An 18,028-nucleotide genomic window follows, 5' to 3' on the forward strand; every position below is an offset into this window, starting at 1 on the left:
CTTCACTGGCTAAGCCAGCATTTATTGCCCACCCTAGTTGCCCTTCGTGGTGAGCTAACCTCTTGAACCGCTGCAGTCCACCTGCTGTGGGTTGACCCACAATGGTGTTAGGGAGGAAATTCCAGGATTTTGACCCAGCAACAGTAAAGGAACGATGATTTACTTCCACGTCAGGAGAGTGAATGGCTTGGAACTTGCAGGTGGTGATGTTTCCATATATCTGCTGCCCTTGTCCTTCTCGGTGGAAGTGGTTTGGAAGATGCTGTCTAAGGATCTTTGGTGAATTTCTGCAGTGCAGCTTATTGGCTAATCAAGCTTAGATAATAGTCTTGAGGGTTGAGGGACTGGGATGTCTGATGTGGTAGAGGATGGTTGAGGATTGCTGTTGAGACAGGGAGAGTATGTCAAGTTTAGAGAGTGAGGAGGGAGGCTTAATTCAGGCCAGTGACTTGGTGGTGGTGGTGGTGGTGGTGGTGGTAGGGGGTGGGGGGGTACTGCCAGTTCCAGGAAGTATACCCAGTATGAAGGGGGGAGCAATGGGTGATATTGGGTCCTGGTAGGACTCTGTTGTGAGGAGGGTCTGGATGGTGTCAGGTCTGGGGAATAAAGCCAGCATTAAAGGCTGTCGAAGTGGGAAGTCGTGTGGTGTGGGGGTGTGGCTCTGGGAGTGTGGGGGTAGGGTGTGGGGAAATGGGGTGGGAATGGGGTTAGGGCAATGGGGTGGGGTGTTGCTGTGGCAGTGTGGAGATGAAGGTGGGGGTGTTAGGGATGTAAGAGTGTGGGCGTGTTGATGTGGGAGTGTGGCGATGGGGGTGTGGTGGTGGAGTTTGGGAATGTGGGGAAGTGGGGGGATGGTGAAGTGGGGGGTCGGATGTGGGAGTGCTGTTGTGGGAGTGTCAGGATGAGATATGATGGTGAGGTTGTGGGAGTGTTGTAATGAGGGTGAGGTGCTGGGGCTGTGGGGATTGGGAGTGCAGTTGTGGGAGTGGTAATGAAGTTAGGGATGTGGGAGTGTAGGGGTGTCAGCTCCAGCTGGGTCACTTTGGGGATGAATGAGTTGGGAGTTGGATCTGGGGAAATCTGGTCAGAGAGAGTGTGTTGGGAATCTGAAAAGTAGAATGGCCCAGGGTAGTATAGCTCTGGGTGGGGGGCTAGGTGGCGTCAGGGTTGTTCGTTTTTATTGTTATTTTGGACTTAGACCAGGAGGTACAATTGTAAAGGAGACTGAGCACTGTGAAATTTGTTGCAGAATCTCTGATAAGGCTTATTTCAATGTAAGGAGCAACTTGCAGCAACCTTTATGCTTCATCGGTGGTGTTGTGAATTTCTCTCTAAGAAATGGCGTGTAGCCAATTGAGGTGGATTATTACTTATTAAATGCATTATTAAAATTGCAATTCATCTCACTGATATTCAGCTTCCTATTTTAGCAAACACACAAAACAAGTTAAACATTCTAGACTTGGAATTGACAGTATGGATTTTGCAGCTTCAGCTCGCTGCTGGCTACAAGGAGCCTCCATGTTGGTCAAGGCCAAACTGTGTCTTGGGGCATGTTCCATGGCCACTAGTCATACATACCCCTCATCCACGCAGATTGCCAACACTTCACTGCCATCATGGCATTTCCCTGATCCAGTTTCAGGGCTCTTAGGAAGTACACAGAGCTGCAGGATGGACAGGAAGTGAGCATTACAAAGCTGTTTCAAGCACTTTTTGCGCTCATGGAAAGGCACCCAGCTTATGGACTAGTCCAGGCGGCACCACAGGGCTGTTGCTTGCTTACTTAGCACTTGTTCACATGCATGCTCATAGTATTCCTGCCTTGTTAGTTAGTATAGTTGTACAACCTAACAGCTGTCCTTGCTGGTCAGCAGACCTTAGTTTAGGGAGCACACATTTTACTGTACGCACGTGTGTGACATCAAGCTCACATCAACACCATGTGCCAGCAGCTTACACGTTGCATGTGCAGCCATGTCTCAGCTTTCGGACAGCAGTCCTCCCTGAAAATGATGGTCGAACAAGTCAATCACGCGTCCTGGCACAGTAAGTCAAGGGCAAGCTCTCATGCCCAAGCAGGGCAGGGTAGATGAGAAAGCAGCAGCCCTGCCTATACTGCCTCTGAGGCCTCAGATTTCATATCCTCAAAATCGAGGATGTAGCTTCTAGCAGAGATTCTCTGCGAAGGTTCTGGACATCTTGTTCATACCTGCAAGACAAAAGGGAGACAAGGTGCAGTGGAGAATGATTGGAATGGTGTGCAATGATTAAGACTGACAGCAAGGTAGGTGACTGTGAAAGGTGCAATGGAATGAAGAATAGCACTTTATCAGTTGGCAGGATATGGGCGTCTCTACATCCCCGCAGGAGCAGTCCCTGTGAGAAACATGATTCTCTCCACCTGGGGAATGAGGAGCCTGGTGGCAGGCACCACTCCACCTAGTCGGGCCCCGTCTGCTTCATTACGGGTTGTATTCTCTGGGAATAAGGGCAAGTGAAGGTTTGAGTGAGATGAAATCGAGTAAGACAGCTGTTAGTGCTAGTATAGGTGGTTGAAACATGAAGTGTTCCTGGCAAATGAATAGTCAGTGCTGAGAACATACAGCATTAGTGGTGTGGAAAGTTGGGCAGTGATACAGCGACTGAGGGAGGATTTTGCAGGCAGTAGCGACAGTGATACTGCATGAGCCTTGGTTGCAGGTGAGTGCAGTAGCAGATCTTCTCAAGGCACTGCTGACCATTCAGCTGGACTGTGGAAACTGCATTAATCAGGCTGGCAACCTTGGAACAGGTCACCAGGTACTGGAGGCATGGCCTTTTCTGCTGGTCCTCTGGAAAGAGGACTCCTCACCTTTGCATCATTCTCCACTTGGACCCCCATGTCCCTGTTAGAGCATCATGGTACCATCTTCCTCTTTTCCAATATCTTCGGAATGACAGTCCATGACTGAACCAAACAGCTTTGGAATGCCAGTGCTCATCCTTTTCAATATGTGCAGGTTCCAGAGATGCTCATCTTTAGGTGGATTAACTGCTGAATAGCGAATTCTGGGAATGGTGAGTGATAAGAATCATATGAGAGAGACATCATAAGTCTGGGTAGGTAGTTCATGAGGTGAGTTTGGCATGATACAATAAGATAATTGCAAATAACCCTCCAAAAAAAACCTGATGCAGTTGGCATTTACCCAAAAAAAGTATGATTCAGGATTTTCCTCCTCTAGCTTTTCCTGAGTAGCTATTGACTTAAGTTATGCAGAAGCCTCTGACGTCTATGACTTACTCTATCTTGTAGATGCAGCAGAACTAACCATCAGAAAATTTATTTTTCCAGATGATCTCATGGAGTCAGCTGCATTATTGTCCCAGTAGGCAACTTCAGTCTATGCTGCTCCAACAGCTATGTGGCCATCGCTATATCTGTGCCAAAATTCCTATTGATCAACATTTAAACAAAGCATTCCTTTGGGAGTCTAAATATTTCTAAAACCACAAGCAGACAAAACATTTACAATTACTCTGTTAATTTATCTTTTACTGACTCACTGTTCTCTCTTCCTGATTTCCACTTGAAGTTAACAATTCTCTTTTACCAATATTGGTACAATATACTTTACTATTCTATTGAAAATGATTTGAGATTCTGTCCTTATTCTCTTCCTTGTTTCCTTTGCTCCTTTTCCACCCCTTTATTTTCTCATTCTTTTCTTTTTCATTTTTATTATACCTTACAACCTCTTCAATCTCAAATTATTTCCAATCTCATTATTTATTAAACACATTCTAAATTGTGGGAATTATTTCTCTTTCAGTATATATACGTATATTTCACCAATTTTTGGAAAATAGTCCTGTGCCAGTTTCCACACACCCTCAATTAGCTCACTCTTTATTTTTCTAAAATCTGCTTATGGCCAGACAGAATTATCATCACAGCATATTATATTACAATAGGCTTCAAATGGGAGCAACATTTTAAGTCGGGTCTTAACTCTGTCCATCCCTTTAATCAATCTATGCACTGTCCTTTAACCTATTCTAGTTAGCAGCACCTGGTGCCAAAATCCCTAGAGGATTTAGGCTGTACTCTGGGAACAATAGCCTGTTGGGATGAATGTGGCTGGTCTTGGAGTCATTGAAAGCTGCCTTGCTAATGCCAGTTCATGGACAGTATTGCTTCTCTTTTCATTTACATGGGCAGAAACCTGTGGATGTCGACATGGAGAGTTCATATAAACAGCTAGCAGATTCTTCCAGCAGAGGGCGATGTCTACAGCGTCTCCTCTCAGCAACCTCGGAGTCTACTTCCATTCATGATTCCTCTGTATGTTCTTTGTGGTCCATATCTCACTTGTTGGCAGGAGTTGTTTCCTCCCAAGTGGTGGGGTGGACCATTGAAAGTAAGGCTGAATAATGTGGTAATGTGCATGTAGTAGAGTTTGCAGAGTCTTGCCATCTTTCCATCTCTTCCTTGTGTGTTAGCTCAAAAATAAAATGGATGAGGCAGCTAATTTCTGATGTACTCTTTAGCACTTGAAGGTGCACAATGAATTTTCTTCTAATTTATGTCTTTCCAGAGATGAAAGATCAGGAAGCTGCTTATGGTCCATGAAAACCTACAGCTGCCACTAGTTCTCTGTCCCAGTGATATGCCACCCCGCATCTCCACCACTCCTTCCCCAGATGCCTTTTATAGCAGGTGAACCATTTAACTGCTCCAGATTTTCAAGCCTTCTGGGCTATCTTCTCCTGCAAGTGAAAAAAGATAACGCGATGGCATTGAAAGACTGGCAAAATACGTTGTTCTAAGAGTTGAACATTTAAGGCAATGAAGGGGGAAGCAAGCGCAAAAGCACTGGTCTGGCTAATTCAGAATTGCTTTACATGCATTTAGACTGTAAGGAAAGGTGCACTTGTAGATTATTATCTTAATGGTAGATGGAGCATTTGTGAAGATTACTGGCTTTCAGGTAAAGTATGATTAAAATGATTGAGTAACTGAATCAGAAAGATTGTTTCAAATGTCGACTGGGACAAAGACACTTACCATGAGAGATGAATTACTGATCTTCTTCCTGAGGAATCTTAGTGGCCAACGAGGGCCAAGGAAGGAAGAGAATCAATAGTTTCCTCCACATTATCCGATTGACAACAATAGTAATGTCAATAAAATAAAAGACCATGTAGGTACCTGGTGTTTAAATGGGTGTTAATTATATTGCAGTATATTTTAGTATGTGATTAAATAACCTTATTCATTTATTTATGGAGGTATGGTAGATGGATTTGCAATTGGGATGTGGCTAACAGTACAATTCATCTGCATAATAAATTGAAAGGGAATATTTGTAAAGAGAGAATATTGACAACTCTAATTTGGGTGGCAAGGTTGGAGTGGCTCATTGGCATCATGAATTCCCTCAATGTCTCATCCAGCCACAAGTAGCACCCCTTCTGGCCACACCCACTCCATCCTTCCTCAGTGTTATTACTCCTTTGTCAAGCATAGAAACACTGAATGGATGGGAACCACATAGAACTTCCATAATGAAAGGACAGAACCTTTGCAAGGATTTCCTTTGCAATGGAGGCCTAGCCTTCATCAAGTACTTTGAGCTTGTGACTTAATGACACTCAGCCTGGTCTTGGTGTTCAATGTGGTCCTGCTCTCAGAATCATAATCAATCTTGCTTCAGTGTCTCTCGACCACTCCTCCATCACGTTAGCCCTTCTCTGTAATATTTCTCATCTCTCCCAAAATGAATTTGAAGGGTAACAGATCCCTCCACCTAGTCACCTTCCACATTAAGGCCTGACTTGCCTGCCGCCCAGTAATATTACTGGTCATGTCAGTGATGGCTCATTAATCCTGTGCATCACCAAACCAATCACTAAGAGTCACATTTAGTTGCTGGAGGTTACATTTCACGGTTATTTATTTCATACAAGACCATTACTATTTGCTTTCTGCCCTCACATTACCAACTTGTGTCTTCCTCAGCAGCAGAATAATTCAGTGCTTCCATCCCAATCTCGGGAAGTTGACACTGAGCTTCCCACATGGCTCAACAGCCTCTTCGCTGTTTCCTTGACTAGCAATAAATTCTGCTCATGGACACTTACTTGGTATTTTATTTGGGTCATTTAGGAGTCGAGTGGGTAGTGAGTGAGCAATTGCTAGAGGAAGTTAGAAGTGTAAAGTGTTCATTTTTGTGGTTTCTAGTTTGTCAGGAATGGACAGCAAGGGTGAGAAATCTGATTTTGGTGAGTAGTGGATAAGGTGTATAACTGTTTGTAGTTGGTAAGGATCAAAACAGCAGGAGGACACAATCCTGTGGAATGCTCCTCCTGCAGTATGTGGGAAATCAGGGATACTTTACCTGTAGCTCCTGAATTGCCACAGGGAGTGGCTGGAGGTGCGGCTGGACTCACTATGGACCAACCATTCGGCTGAGGATATTGTGGATAGCACACTGAGCAAGTTGGTCACACCACCACTAAAGGCTATACAGACAGAAAAGTGCACAGAGCATTGAGTATTGGAGATGAGAGGTTATGTTGTGGCTCTACAGGACATTGGTTAGGCTACTTTTGGAATATTGTGCGCAAATCTGGCCTCCCTCCTATCAGAAGGATGTTGTGAAACTTGAAAGGGTTCAGAAAAGATTTACAAGGATGTTGCCAGGGTTGGAGAGGCTGAATTGGTTGCGGCTGTTTTCCTTGGAATGTCAGAGGCTGAGAGGTGACCTTATAGAGGTTTATAAAATCATGGGGGGCATGGATAGGATAAATAGACATGGTCTTTTCCCTGAGTTGGGAGTCCAGACCTAGAGGGCATAGGTTTAGGGTGAGAAGGGGTAAAATTTAAAAGGGACCTAAGGGACAACATTTTCATTAAGAGGATGGTACATGTATGGAATGAGCTGGCAGAGGAAGTGGTGGAGGCTGGTACAGTTACAATATTTGAAAGGCATCTGGATGGGTATATGAACAGTTAGGGTTTACGGAGATTATGGGCCAAGTGGTGGCAAATGGGACTAGATTAATTTAGGATACCTGGTCTGCATGGACGAGTTGGACTGAAGGGTCTGTTTCCGTGCTGTACATTTCTATGACTCTATGATGCTAAGTGTTGGGTGACCACCAGGAAGATGTGGGCAGGCAGTGCAGGGGTCCCCTGCGACCATTCCCCTCTCAAACAGGTACACTGTGTAGATACTGTTGGTTGGGATGGCTTCTCAGGGAAAATCAGCAGCAGTTGGATCAATGGTACCATGACTAGCACAATTGTACAGCGGGGAGGGTCAAAGTGTAGATGTGTGGTAGTGATAAGATTCTACTAGACCTTGTACAGGGGAATGAGCCTGGCTAAGTGATCAAAGTTTCAGTGGAGTTGCATTTTGGGAACGGTGATCATAACTCTGTACATTTTCAGGCAGTTATGGATAACTGGTCCTCGGGTGAAAGTACTGAATTAGGAAAAGGCTAATTACAACAGTATTAGGCAGGAACTTGGAAGATTATATTGGGGGCAGCTGTTTGAGGGTAAATCTACATATGAATCTTTTAAATGCCAGTTGATTAGAGTTCAGAAATCAAAACAGAAGTTGCTGGAAAGAATTCTTAGGAAGGGTCATCAGACCTGAAACGTGAACTTTGATTTGTCTTCACAGATGCTGTCAGACTTGCTGAGCTTTTCCAGCAACTTCTGCTTATGTTTCTGATTCACAGCATCTGCAGTTGTTTTGGTTTTTGTTTGATTAGAGTTTGGGAACAGCATGTTCCTGTGAGGATGAAAGATAAGGATGGAGAGATTTGGGAACCTTGGATATAAAATATATTGAAAGATTAGTTAAAACTAAATAGGAAGCATATGTAAGGTTCAGGAAACTGACATCAAACAAGGCCCCTGAGGAATATAAAGGAAGCAAAAAAGAACTTAAACAAGAAACTAGGAGGACTAGAAGGAGCTACAAAATGTCCTTGGCAAGCAGGATTAAGGAGAATCCCAAGGTATTTTATACATAAATTAGCAGCAAGATGGTAATTAGGGAAAGAGTAGGTCCACTCAAGGACAAAGGAGGACATTTATGCATGGAGCCGGAGGAAGTGGGTGAGTTCCTTAACAAGTATCAGTATTTGCATCAATATTCACTGAATGAAGGGAAGGTAAGGGATGGGTATGCTGATATTCTGTGACAAGTCAATATTAAAGAGGAGGTGTTGGTTGATTTGAAAAAAAAAGATTTCTGAGGCCTTGACAGAGATCTTGTATCCTTTTAACAACAGGGGGGGTCCCAGAGGACTGGACAACAGCCGATGGTTGTTCCTTTGTTTAAGAACAGCAATTCAGAAAATTGTAGGGAATTTATTGGAGAAGATTCTTAGGGACAGGATTTACATTCATTTGGAGAAGAATGAACTTATTAAGGATAGTCAGCATGGTTTTCTGTGGGGGAGGTATGGACTCACAAATTAGACTGAGATTTTTGAGAGAATGGTGCAGCTTATTGATGATGATAGGGCAGTGGATGTTGTCTACATAGACTTTACTACAGCAGTTGACAAGATCCCTCACAGTAGGCTGGTCCAGAACATTAGGTCACATGAAATCCATGGTAAGTTGGCAAATGGGATACAAAATTGGCTTGGTCACAGGACACAGAAGGGTGGTCGGGTGTTTCCTGACAGGAGGTCTGTGACCAGTGGTGTTCAACAAGAATCGGTGCTGATCGTTGTTTGTAATATAGATGACTTAGATGAAAATGTAGGTGGTGTGATTAGTGAGTTTTCAGATGACACGGAAGTTGGTGGAGTTGTGGACAGTGAGGAAGGCTGTCACAGGATACAGCAGGATAAAGATCAGTTGGAAAGTTGTACCGACAAACGGCAGATTAAGTTAATCAGGACAAGTATGAGCTGATGCATTTTGGAAGGTCAAATGCGAAAGGAAAGCACACAGGTAATAGTTAGATCCTTAGAAGTATTGATATACCAAGGGATCTTGGACTGCAAGTCCACAGCTCCCTGAAAGTGGCAATACAAATGGATAAGGTGGTAAAGAAGGGTCAGGGCATTGAGAATAAATGTTGGCAAGTCATGTTGTGGGTGTAGAAGACTTTAGTAAGGAGTATTGTGTGCAATTCTGGTTATCACATTATACCACATATAGAGGGTGCAAAAGAGATTTAGTATGATGTTGTCTGGATTGGACTGTATTAGCTATAAGGAGAGGCTGTATCCAATGTGATCTACTCTACATTGGAGAAACCAAATGCAGACTGGGTGACCGCTTTGCAGAACATCTCTGGATTGTGTGCAAGGAGGACCCTGACCGTCCCATAGCTAGTAATTTTAACACAGCGTCCTGTTCACATGCCCACATGTCTGTCCTCGGCATGCTGCAGTGTTCCAGTGAGGAACTGGAAGAACAACATCTCACTTTCAGATTGGCACTTTACAGCTATCTGGACCTAATATTGAGTTCAACACCTTTAAATTGTGAATCATTTCTTCCCTTTATCTTAGTTTGTTACATTCTAGTATGTTCTCTCTCCCTTCCCCCATCCCAGTGGGACTGTCTGTTCTTTCCAGTTAGACACACATTGTTCTACCATTCTCACATTCCAATCACTTAATCTGAACTACCAGCAATTTTTTTTGTACCAGCACCCGACACCTACTATACCTCTCCAAACTATAGCATAAATGCTGTCCCCTCCACACTTCTCTTCAGCTCTGATGAAGAGTCATCTAGATTTGAAATGTTCACTTGCTCTCTCTCCATGGATGATGTCTGACCCCCTGTGATCTCCAGCATTTTTTGTTTGCAGTTGGACAAACTTGGATTGTTTTCACTTGAGGTTTGGAGATTGAGAGACAATCTGTTAGAAGTATATAAATTTGCAAGAGGCAAAGATAGGGTGGACAGTCAGAATCTTTTTCTGAGGGTGGAAATGTCAAATACTAGGGGGCATAGGTTTAATGTGAGAAGGGGGACGTTTAAGGGAGATGTGCAAGGAAATCCTTTACACAGAGTGTGATAGGTACCTGAAATGCACTGCTAGGCGAGATGGGAGAAGTAAATACATTAACAAAGTTTACGAGGCATTCAAACAGACACATGAACAGTGAGGAAATAGAGGCATACAGACCCTGCGCAGGTAAAGGGGATTGGTTTAGAATGGCATCATGGTCAGTACTGACATGGTGGGCTTTCGGCCTGAAATTGTGCCCTATTTTCAGGGCAATATCAAAGTTTTGTCTGAGTGAGATTATGTTTACAGACTAACAGGCAAACTGGACTAGCCATGTCAACACAGTGGCTACAAGAGCAGGCAAGAGGCTGGAATACCGCTGCGAGTAACTTGACTCCCGACTTCCCAAGCCTGTTCATTATCTACAAGGCACAAGGTGGCACAGTGGTTAGCACTGCTGCCTCACACTGCCAGAGACCCGGGTTCAATTCCCACCTCAGGCAACTGTCTGTGTGGAGTTTCCACATTCTCCCTGTGTCTGCGTGAGTTTCCTCCGGGTACTCGGTTTCCTCCCACAGTCCAAATAAAATGTGCAGGTTAGGTGAATTAGCCATGCTAAATTGCTCATAGTGTTAGGTGAAGGGGTAAATGTAGGGGAATGGGTCTGGGTGGGTTACTCTTCAGAGGGTCAATGTGGACTAATTGGGCTGAAGGGACTGTTTCCACACTGTAAGTAATCTAAGTTAGGAGTGTGTTGGAATACTCTCCACTTGCCTGAGTGCAGCCCCAACAGCACTCAAGAAGCTTGACACCATCCAGGGCAAAATAGCCCACTTGATTAACATTACAGTCACAAGCATCCGTTCCCTCCACCACCAACACTCAATAGCAATAATGTGAACTCTCTACAAGATGCATTGTAGCAAATCACCAAAGATCAACACCTTCCAAACCCATGGCCATTTCCAGTAGAAGGACAAGGGCAGCAGATACATGGGAATATCACCACATTCAGGTTCTTTTCCAAGACACTCACCATCCTGACTTGGAAATACATCGCCGTTCCTCCACTGTCGCTGTCTCAAAATCCTGTAATTCCCTCCCTATTGGCATCGTGGGTCAACCTAGGGTACTTGGACTGCAGCAGTTCAGAACTAGGGACGGGTGATAAATGCTGCCCATATTCCATGAATGAATAAAGAACAGGCAAAAATGGAGCCAGTGGCAGTATCTATCGTCTTATTCAACTGAAGATATTTTTTGATCAATAATTTAATTGTAGCCCTGATGTGGGGCTGGAAACTTGCTGGTGTTTTGGCAATTCTGTGTCTCTCATACCATCCGCTGAACTGCATTTTGCAATTGCACGGGCAAGGCTGGTACCACAGTACTGTCTTCAGTGGCAGAGGTTCTGGTGTTACCATGAGATTAGGTACTCACCCACACGTTGCAAACTCCAGTGCAATCGGCTTTGGAGGACTTCGGAAGAAGCTGATTTAGGTCTTCAGAGGAGTTAAAGAGGAGAAACACTAACCTTGTTGACTACTTTCATAATATAGTAGTAGAGAATAGAAATTATGAAGGCACTTCCAGCAATGTATTACTGACTTATCTAATTCTTAGAATGGTTGGATTCTGAAACATGTAGGTATCATATTGCAGGCACTTGGCTCAGTTTTCACAGTAGATTTGGAAGGGAAAGCTGATTTTAATATCTTTTTTAAAACGATTCTTGAGAACGCAGCCTTCATAAAAGGCACCCAGGAGAAAAGTGGATCCTGTACTAAATGTAAGATCATATCCCACAGCAACTAATGATTTTTTTTTTTAAACTTGTCTTAAAAAAAAACTTCACAACCTGGGCTGAATTTTCCCTGTGCCACAGAAGTAGATAAGGAGGTAGGGATAGGAGCAAAGTTGTAACATAACATGTTAGGTTAGTTACCCTTCATTTCTTGCGGGAGGAAGCAAAGGCTACCTATGCCACATGGTGAATAGTCAATTTGGACCATCAGTTGAGATTTTCCCAATGGATCTCCAAATGAGCCAGAGTCTAGCAGACAGATCAAGGCTTCAAGAAGCTGGAGAATTGTTAGAAGATTCTAAAGTTAAACAAGGAGACTCACATAATGTGAAACACTGTTAGCTCTTTAGTTTATGTGTGACAAATTGGATCAATTGAATTTGATTTAAAAATTCATAGCTGCCTTCAGCTCATTAGACGTTTCTCCAGTCCATTTTCAGAAGGACTGAAGCAGTATGTGAACAAAAGACATGAACATACAGTTCTGGTCTCTAGATGATCATATCACATAGGCACTGAGAATCAAATGGGTGCCCGGATCACATATCAAATCAGACTGAGTCAAACCAAGAGGGTATGTCCACTAGGTCTTAACTTGTAACAGTATGTAATCAACAAAATTCATTAAATATCAGGTAAACATGACAATTCACATTCGCCGAACATACCAAGTTGATCTGCCAACTGCTTCCCTCTCTCCATAGATACTATCCTTTCATCTTCCATGTCACATTTATTGCCAACCAGAATAACCTGTGCATTATCCCAGGAGTATGTCTTGATTTGGGTTGACCTAAGAGGAAATTGGAGAATACATTAGATTGAGGTTTGTTGCTTTTGTTTGAATAATATAGTGACTAATATTATGTAAAACATAACGCTTTTCAAAATCTTATCCAGAAACAAGATGGGCTGGAAAGATGGGCTATATTTGTATTGATGCATTTCTTGACAATACTTTTAAAATGTAATTTTACACTGGCTTTTCTTGTCACTTTCAGTCTCAATCAATTTTAAAGTGTTACATTAAGACTTAAAAATCCATTTTCTTAGTAATATGTGTAATACTGAGACTGTTGTGATAGGAAGTGTGGAACTGGTCAGGTGCATTACTCACCAGACCGACGTTAGACGAGGAAGGAATAAATATTTGACAAATAGAATGACTGACACAAATTGCAAGTCTCATAATGGATGACTAGTATGATAACTTTCTTTATGCATTTTATTTTGTAAGATGTTGTAATTTATAAGTCACAAATATGAAAATACCTGCAAACTTTTCAATCATTTTCAATGAAGTATATCCATTTAAAATTTGATAACATATTCCCACAGTATTTCTTTGTTTAATATTCTGACAAAAAGGTGCATGAGGATACAGATGCTTAATAACATCATGGAATATTTCCCTTGATAAAGTATTACGTACAAACCATTTCTATTCTATGCTGTTTCTACATGTAATTTCAAATGCAAGTGATGAAGCAGTGCTTAATTCTAAAGATTGGTTATTTGTATCATACTAATTTTAGAGGATCAAACATTATTCAATAATCATGCATTTTGTGGCCTATCTTTTATGTACCATTTGGTCACACTGTGTGAGAAAATTATTATCAAGAGTCATGAAATCATCTTGGCAGTTACAAACAAATGTTATGCTGTGAATATTAACCAAGGACCTCAGCCATCTGCATACATATACCTAGGTTGCTGTTAAATGCAAAGTTTTGATTTTAAATAGAATTTTATACCATGTACAATGTGTTGCTACATGAATGGTTGCAGCGTAATTTAGAAGTGAAACCATCTGTTCTTCATGTGATGTAGTTCTTTTAGCTGGTCTCAGAATGTAATGGCTGAGGTAAGTATGGTGAATAGAGAAGGAGCTACTTTATATCTGAAATACTTGGCTTGTGCAGGACTAAGCAGTATTTTGGGAAATACCATCACGCTACTGTGGCTTTTATGTTATTGATCTTTCAAGTATGTGTGTGTTTTTCCTTTATATCTCTTTTCAGTTTTTTTCCTTGTTTCTATGCTTTCCTACACCCTTCCACAATCATGAAGGCAGGATTGAATTTGGACTTTATAACGATGATACTGGCTTTCTTTGATTACATAAGAAAATCAATGATTGTTCAACCTGAATCCTGACTGCTGTTACTCATTTGTCAAGTTGACTGATAACATCTGGCATATTCATCACCATCAAATTCAGTAAACATTGCTCAGGAAACAACAGGTACAGATCCACAACATATTTTCAAAGTTAGCACTGAATTAAATTTTACCTGGGAATTGGAAAATGTCAGAATAGCACAATAAAGAATTAGCGCTTTTCTGAAATTAGGTTTGAGGCATGTCTTTGAAGTAGGTCCCAGAACAGATCCAGTGAAATTCTTGTTCACACTTACTCCAAAACAGTTGAAGGAGAAAAGGTTTCCATCTCAGGTACAGGGGGAAACACAGGAGGAAAATAAAAGCTGATTGTAAAGTAATATAAAGGCTGAGAAGATATACAAGTAAACTAAAGAAAACATCGCAATGATTGGGCTGGGTACAAGCATGAATTTAATAAAATTAATACAGAAAGAAAGGGTATTGTATATCTACGGTACAATGCACAGCAATGAAAGAAAGTTCCCAAAGCACTAGATATAGATTCTTATTCGCTGTAAGATTTCCAAGCTTTTACTCTCAATCTGACCATCACTCAAATGCTTACCATGCTTCACGACTTCCAGTTTCATTAGTCTCTTCTGGTTACTGGAACTCTACTTTTTATAAATCGCAGTTTGTTAAAGGTTTTGCTGTCTGTGTTCTGTCACATAGTAAGTCCTATTCCCTGTCGATAAAATGTGGAGCTGGAAAGGCACAGCAGGTCAGGCAGCATCAGAGGAGCAGGAGAGCTGATGGGTCGGGATCCATCATCAGTCCCAATTATGTCGATTCTCCTGCTCCTCCAACGCTGCCTGACCTGCTGTGCCTTTCCAGCTCCACATTTTATTGATTCTGACTTCCAGCATCTGTAGTGCTGACTATCTCCAAGGCCTATTCCCTTACTATTCCAGTGCACATCATTTGTATTTCCCTTTGCATTCCATTCAGTTCCATTTTAGCTAAAGAGCCTTCAAATATTTTTCATCCCGTTCTTTTCCATCTTACTATTTCTTCTTCAAATATCTACTTGACAACTATTTCTTTGATTTTCTATTCAGTCAGCTTACTAATCTTTATATCTCTATTTCTCAGTCTCCAGCTTTTTTTCCAATTTTTGTTGAGTAATTCAATACCTTGAAGATGATACATGGGTGTAACCTGTCACTGTAACCATTCCCTGTCTCTGTCAGATATCTAAATGACCCAAATAATAATAAAAATTAAATCCAGCACATAACCACTTCTTTGCAAATTGATGTGAATTTGTCAGCGCTGTGTGTTCTTTATCAACCATTAGCACTTTGCAAAGGTGAAAAATTAAAAGCTGAAATGTTACATGTTTACCAGCTTATTCAAAGTACACTATTAGTAATTATAGAGTGCTCAATTTCTGTTAAAATGAACAATTAATTTTCTTTAAGGCTCACTATAGTTTCAGCATGATAACAAGCAAGTGCTGCACAAGGGCAGTTGGCCAAATTGACATTAATGGCTCGTGTATTTATTTCCCAGACTGTTCATTTCAGAAATTGATCTCAACATGTAGAAAGCAAAGTGTCTAACCTGACTCAAAATATAGAATGTCAGACAATAAATCAAAGAAAATCTTTGAGATTAACAAGAATAGACCTAAGGGGCATCTTAGTCAGAGACGATAATAGTTGCCTGGGAAACAATCGACGTTGTTGGTCCATTTAATTCAGTGAAGGCACCAACTAAATAAAAAAAACTAGTTTCAACTGACACTGTTGCTGATCTACTAAGTGCTTTGCCGTGTGTTTGGAGGAACAGGGCACAATGATATGATAATCTGACAATATCATCACCTTGTCAATTCTGTTTGGGAGGATAATTAATTTGTTTTAATATAGGTCATAAACAAAGATAATGGGAAAGCTACTCTCAAATGGTTTCACTACAGCAAATATAGCTTGCTGGCTGCAGTGTCAGTAAGACTTGGCAGTTAACAGGTTAGTTTCACTGTTGGTTTCTCACATCACACACTTTCTGGAACTGAGCCTGCATGAAGATCAAGTCTTGAGTAATTTTTTAAACAAAAGAAAATTTCATTTGTTTAGATTTGATGTCACAATATGCTTTTGGGAGTGATGTCAATGTAGAGATAATAGGAATGACACATAAAGTTGGTGTTGTAACATTGATGGAGTTTTCCATCAACTTACAATCTCACTAACAGCAATGTGCGTCTATCTACTCCCAAGGGATTGCAGAGCTTCAAGAAAGCAGTTCACTACCACCTTCTCAAGGGCAACCAGGGATGAGTAATAAATCCTGGGCTAGCCAGCAAAACACGCATTCCCCGAATGAATTTTCAAAAAAAATTACCACTCCACTGCTACCTCCACCTAAGCAGACAAAGTCTTATTAAAATTGGCTGTAGAACACAATTGCAGTTTCCAAGTCCAAATGTGCCCTTGTTACCCAGGAGGGTCTAAAAGTCTGTTTGGGTTAAAACTGCTAATGAGTCTTAAGAAAACAGAGGGCAATATTAGTTTATTGTATGATAGTAATTTTTAAAATTAGATTAGATTACTTACAGTGTGGAAACAGGCCCTTCGGCCCAACTAGTCCACACCGACCCTCTGAAGAGCAACCCATCCAGACCTATTCCTCTACATTTACCCCTTCACCTAACACTACAGGCAATCTAGGCTGGCCAATTCACCTAACCTGCACATTTTTGGACTGTGGGAGGAAACCAGAGCACCCAGAGGAAACCCACACAAACACGGGGAGAATGTACAAACTCCACACAGACAGTTGCCTGAGGTGGGAATTGAACCCGCGTCTCTGGCGCTGTGAAGCAGCAGTGCTAACCATTGTGCCACCGTGCTGCCCTTGGTAGACTTTACATGAGTTGGATAAACATTGCCATAAAAAAATGGAGGATAGAGGTCTGCGCTCCAGGAGACTAAGATTCTCTGCCTTATCCCACCCAATCAGATTTGGTGGTACTTAATATTGGAAAGTCCACATATGTTTATTTTTGGATGGAGCACTAAAGAAAGAATGTTACTTTAAACTAGGAGAATGTAAAGAGATAATGGCAGTTTTATGTTTTTTATGCTGTTTCACATTTGCTAAAGCACACTGAGCTATACACGATGTTACATTTTACAGGCAACAGTGTACAGGAACAGAAGTTTCTTACAAACCACTGTCTAAACCCACAATCATTACAGCTAGAGTGACAAGGGTAGCAGATATATGGGAACACCACCACTTTCAGGGTCCCTTCAAGCCACTCACCATCCTGAGGTGAAAACATATCGCCATTCCTTCATTGTCACTAGGTCAAAATCCTGGAACTTCCTCCCTAATGGGTCCACCTAAATCAAATGGACTGCAGAGAGCAGCTGACCACCAACTTCCGAAGGGTAAACAGGGATGGGTAATACATGTCAGCCCAGTTACCAACACCCACATTCTGTGAGTGAATGAAAAAGACACCACAGAACCAATGGGTCCTTAACATAGGGAAAAGTGTTTGCCAATAATGTTCTGATTTGCTCCTGACAAGGTGGTTATGGCTTGTGTGAAGCCAGTGCAGTAGAGAACCACCCAGCTTGCAAACAGAAAGCACTAATTCATTTCAGTGGGCCGAGAAATGGCGAATGGAGTTTAATATAGATAAGCATTTTGGAAAGTCACTTCAAGATAGGAATTTCATGGTGAATGGTAGGACCTTAAGAAGTGTAGTGGAACAGTGGGATCTTTGAGTTCAGGTCCATGGTTCTCTGAAAGTGGAGTCACAGGTAGACAGGGTAGTGAAGAAGGCTTTTGGCACACTGGCCTTCATCAGACAGGGCATTGAGTATAGAAGTTGGAAAGTTATGTTGCCGTTGTACAGGATGTTGGTGAGGTTACACTTGGAGTATTGTGTTCAGTTTTGGTCACATTGTTGTAGGAAGAATGTTAGTAAATTGGAAAGGATGCAAAAGAGATTCACAGGGATGTTGCTAGGACTCAATGGTCTGAGTTATAGGGAGAGGTTGGATAAGCTAGGATTTTTTCTTTAGAGCATAGGAGACTGAGGGAGGATCTTTTAGAGATGTAT

General features: G+C 41.9%; 1 protein-coding gene across 2 annotated transcripts in view; it reads right to left on the bottom strand.

The window, feature by feature from the left end:
- Positions 1 to 18,028, bottom strand: part of LOC122549408 (ras-related protein Rab-3C) — a 184,065-nt gene that overhangs the window by 12,908 nt on the left and 153,129 nt on the right. For both annotated transcript variants that reach the window (XM_043689200.2, XM_043689190.2), the window contains exon 4: positions 12,453 to 12,577. In XM_043689200.2, the coding sequence (XP_043545135.1) occupies positions 12,453 to 12,577 (125 nt within the window). The remainder of the gene's footprint in view (positions 1 to 12,452; positions 12,578 to 18,028) is intronic.

Source organism: Chiloscyllium plagiosum, unplaced genomic scaffold (assembly GCF_037043375.1).
Source record: "Chiloscyllium plagiosum isolate Xiang-an unplaced genomic scaffold, Cpla_swu_hap1 HiC_scaffold_1, whole genome shotgun sequence".
NCBI classification, from domain to species: domain Eukaryota; kingdom Metazoa; phylum Chordata; class Chondrichthyes; order Orectolobiformes; family Hemiscylliidae; genus Chiloscyllium; species Chiloscyllium plagiosum.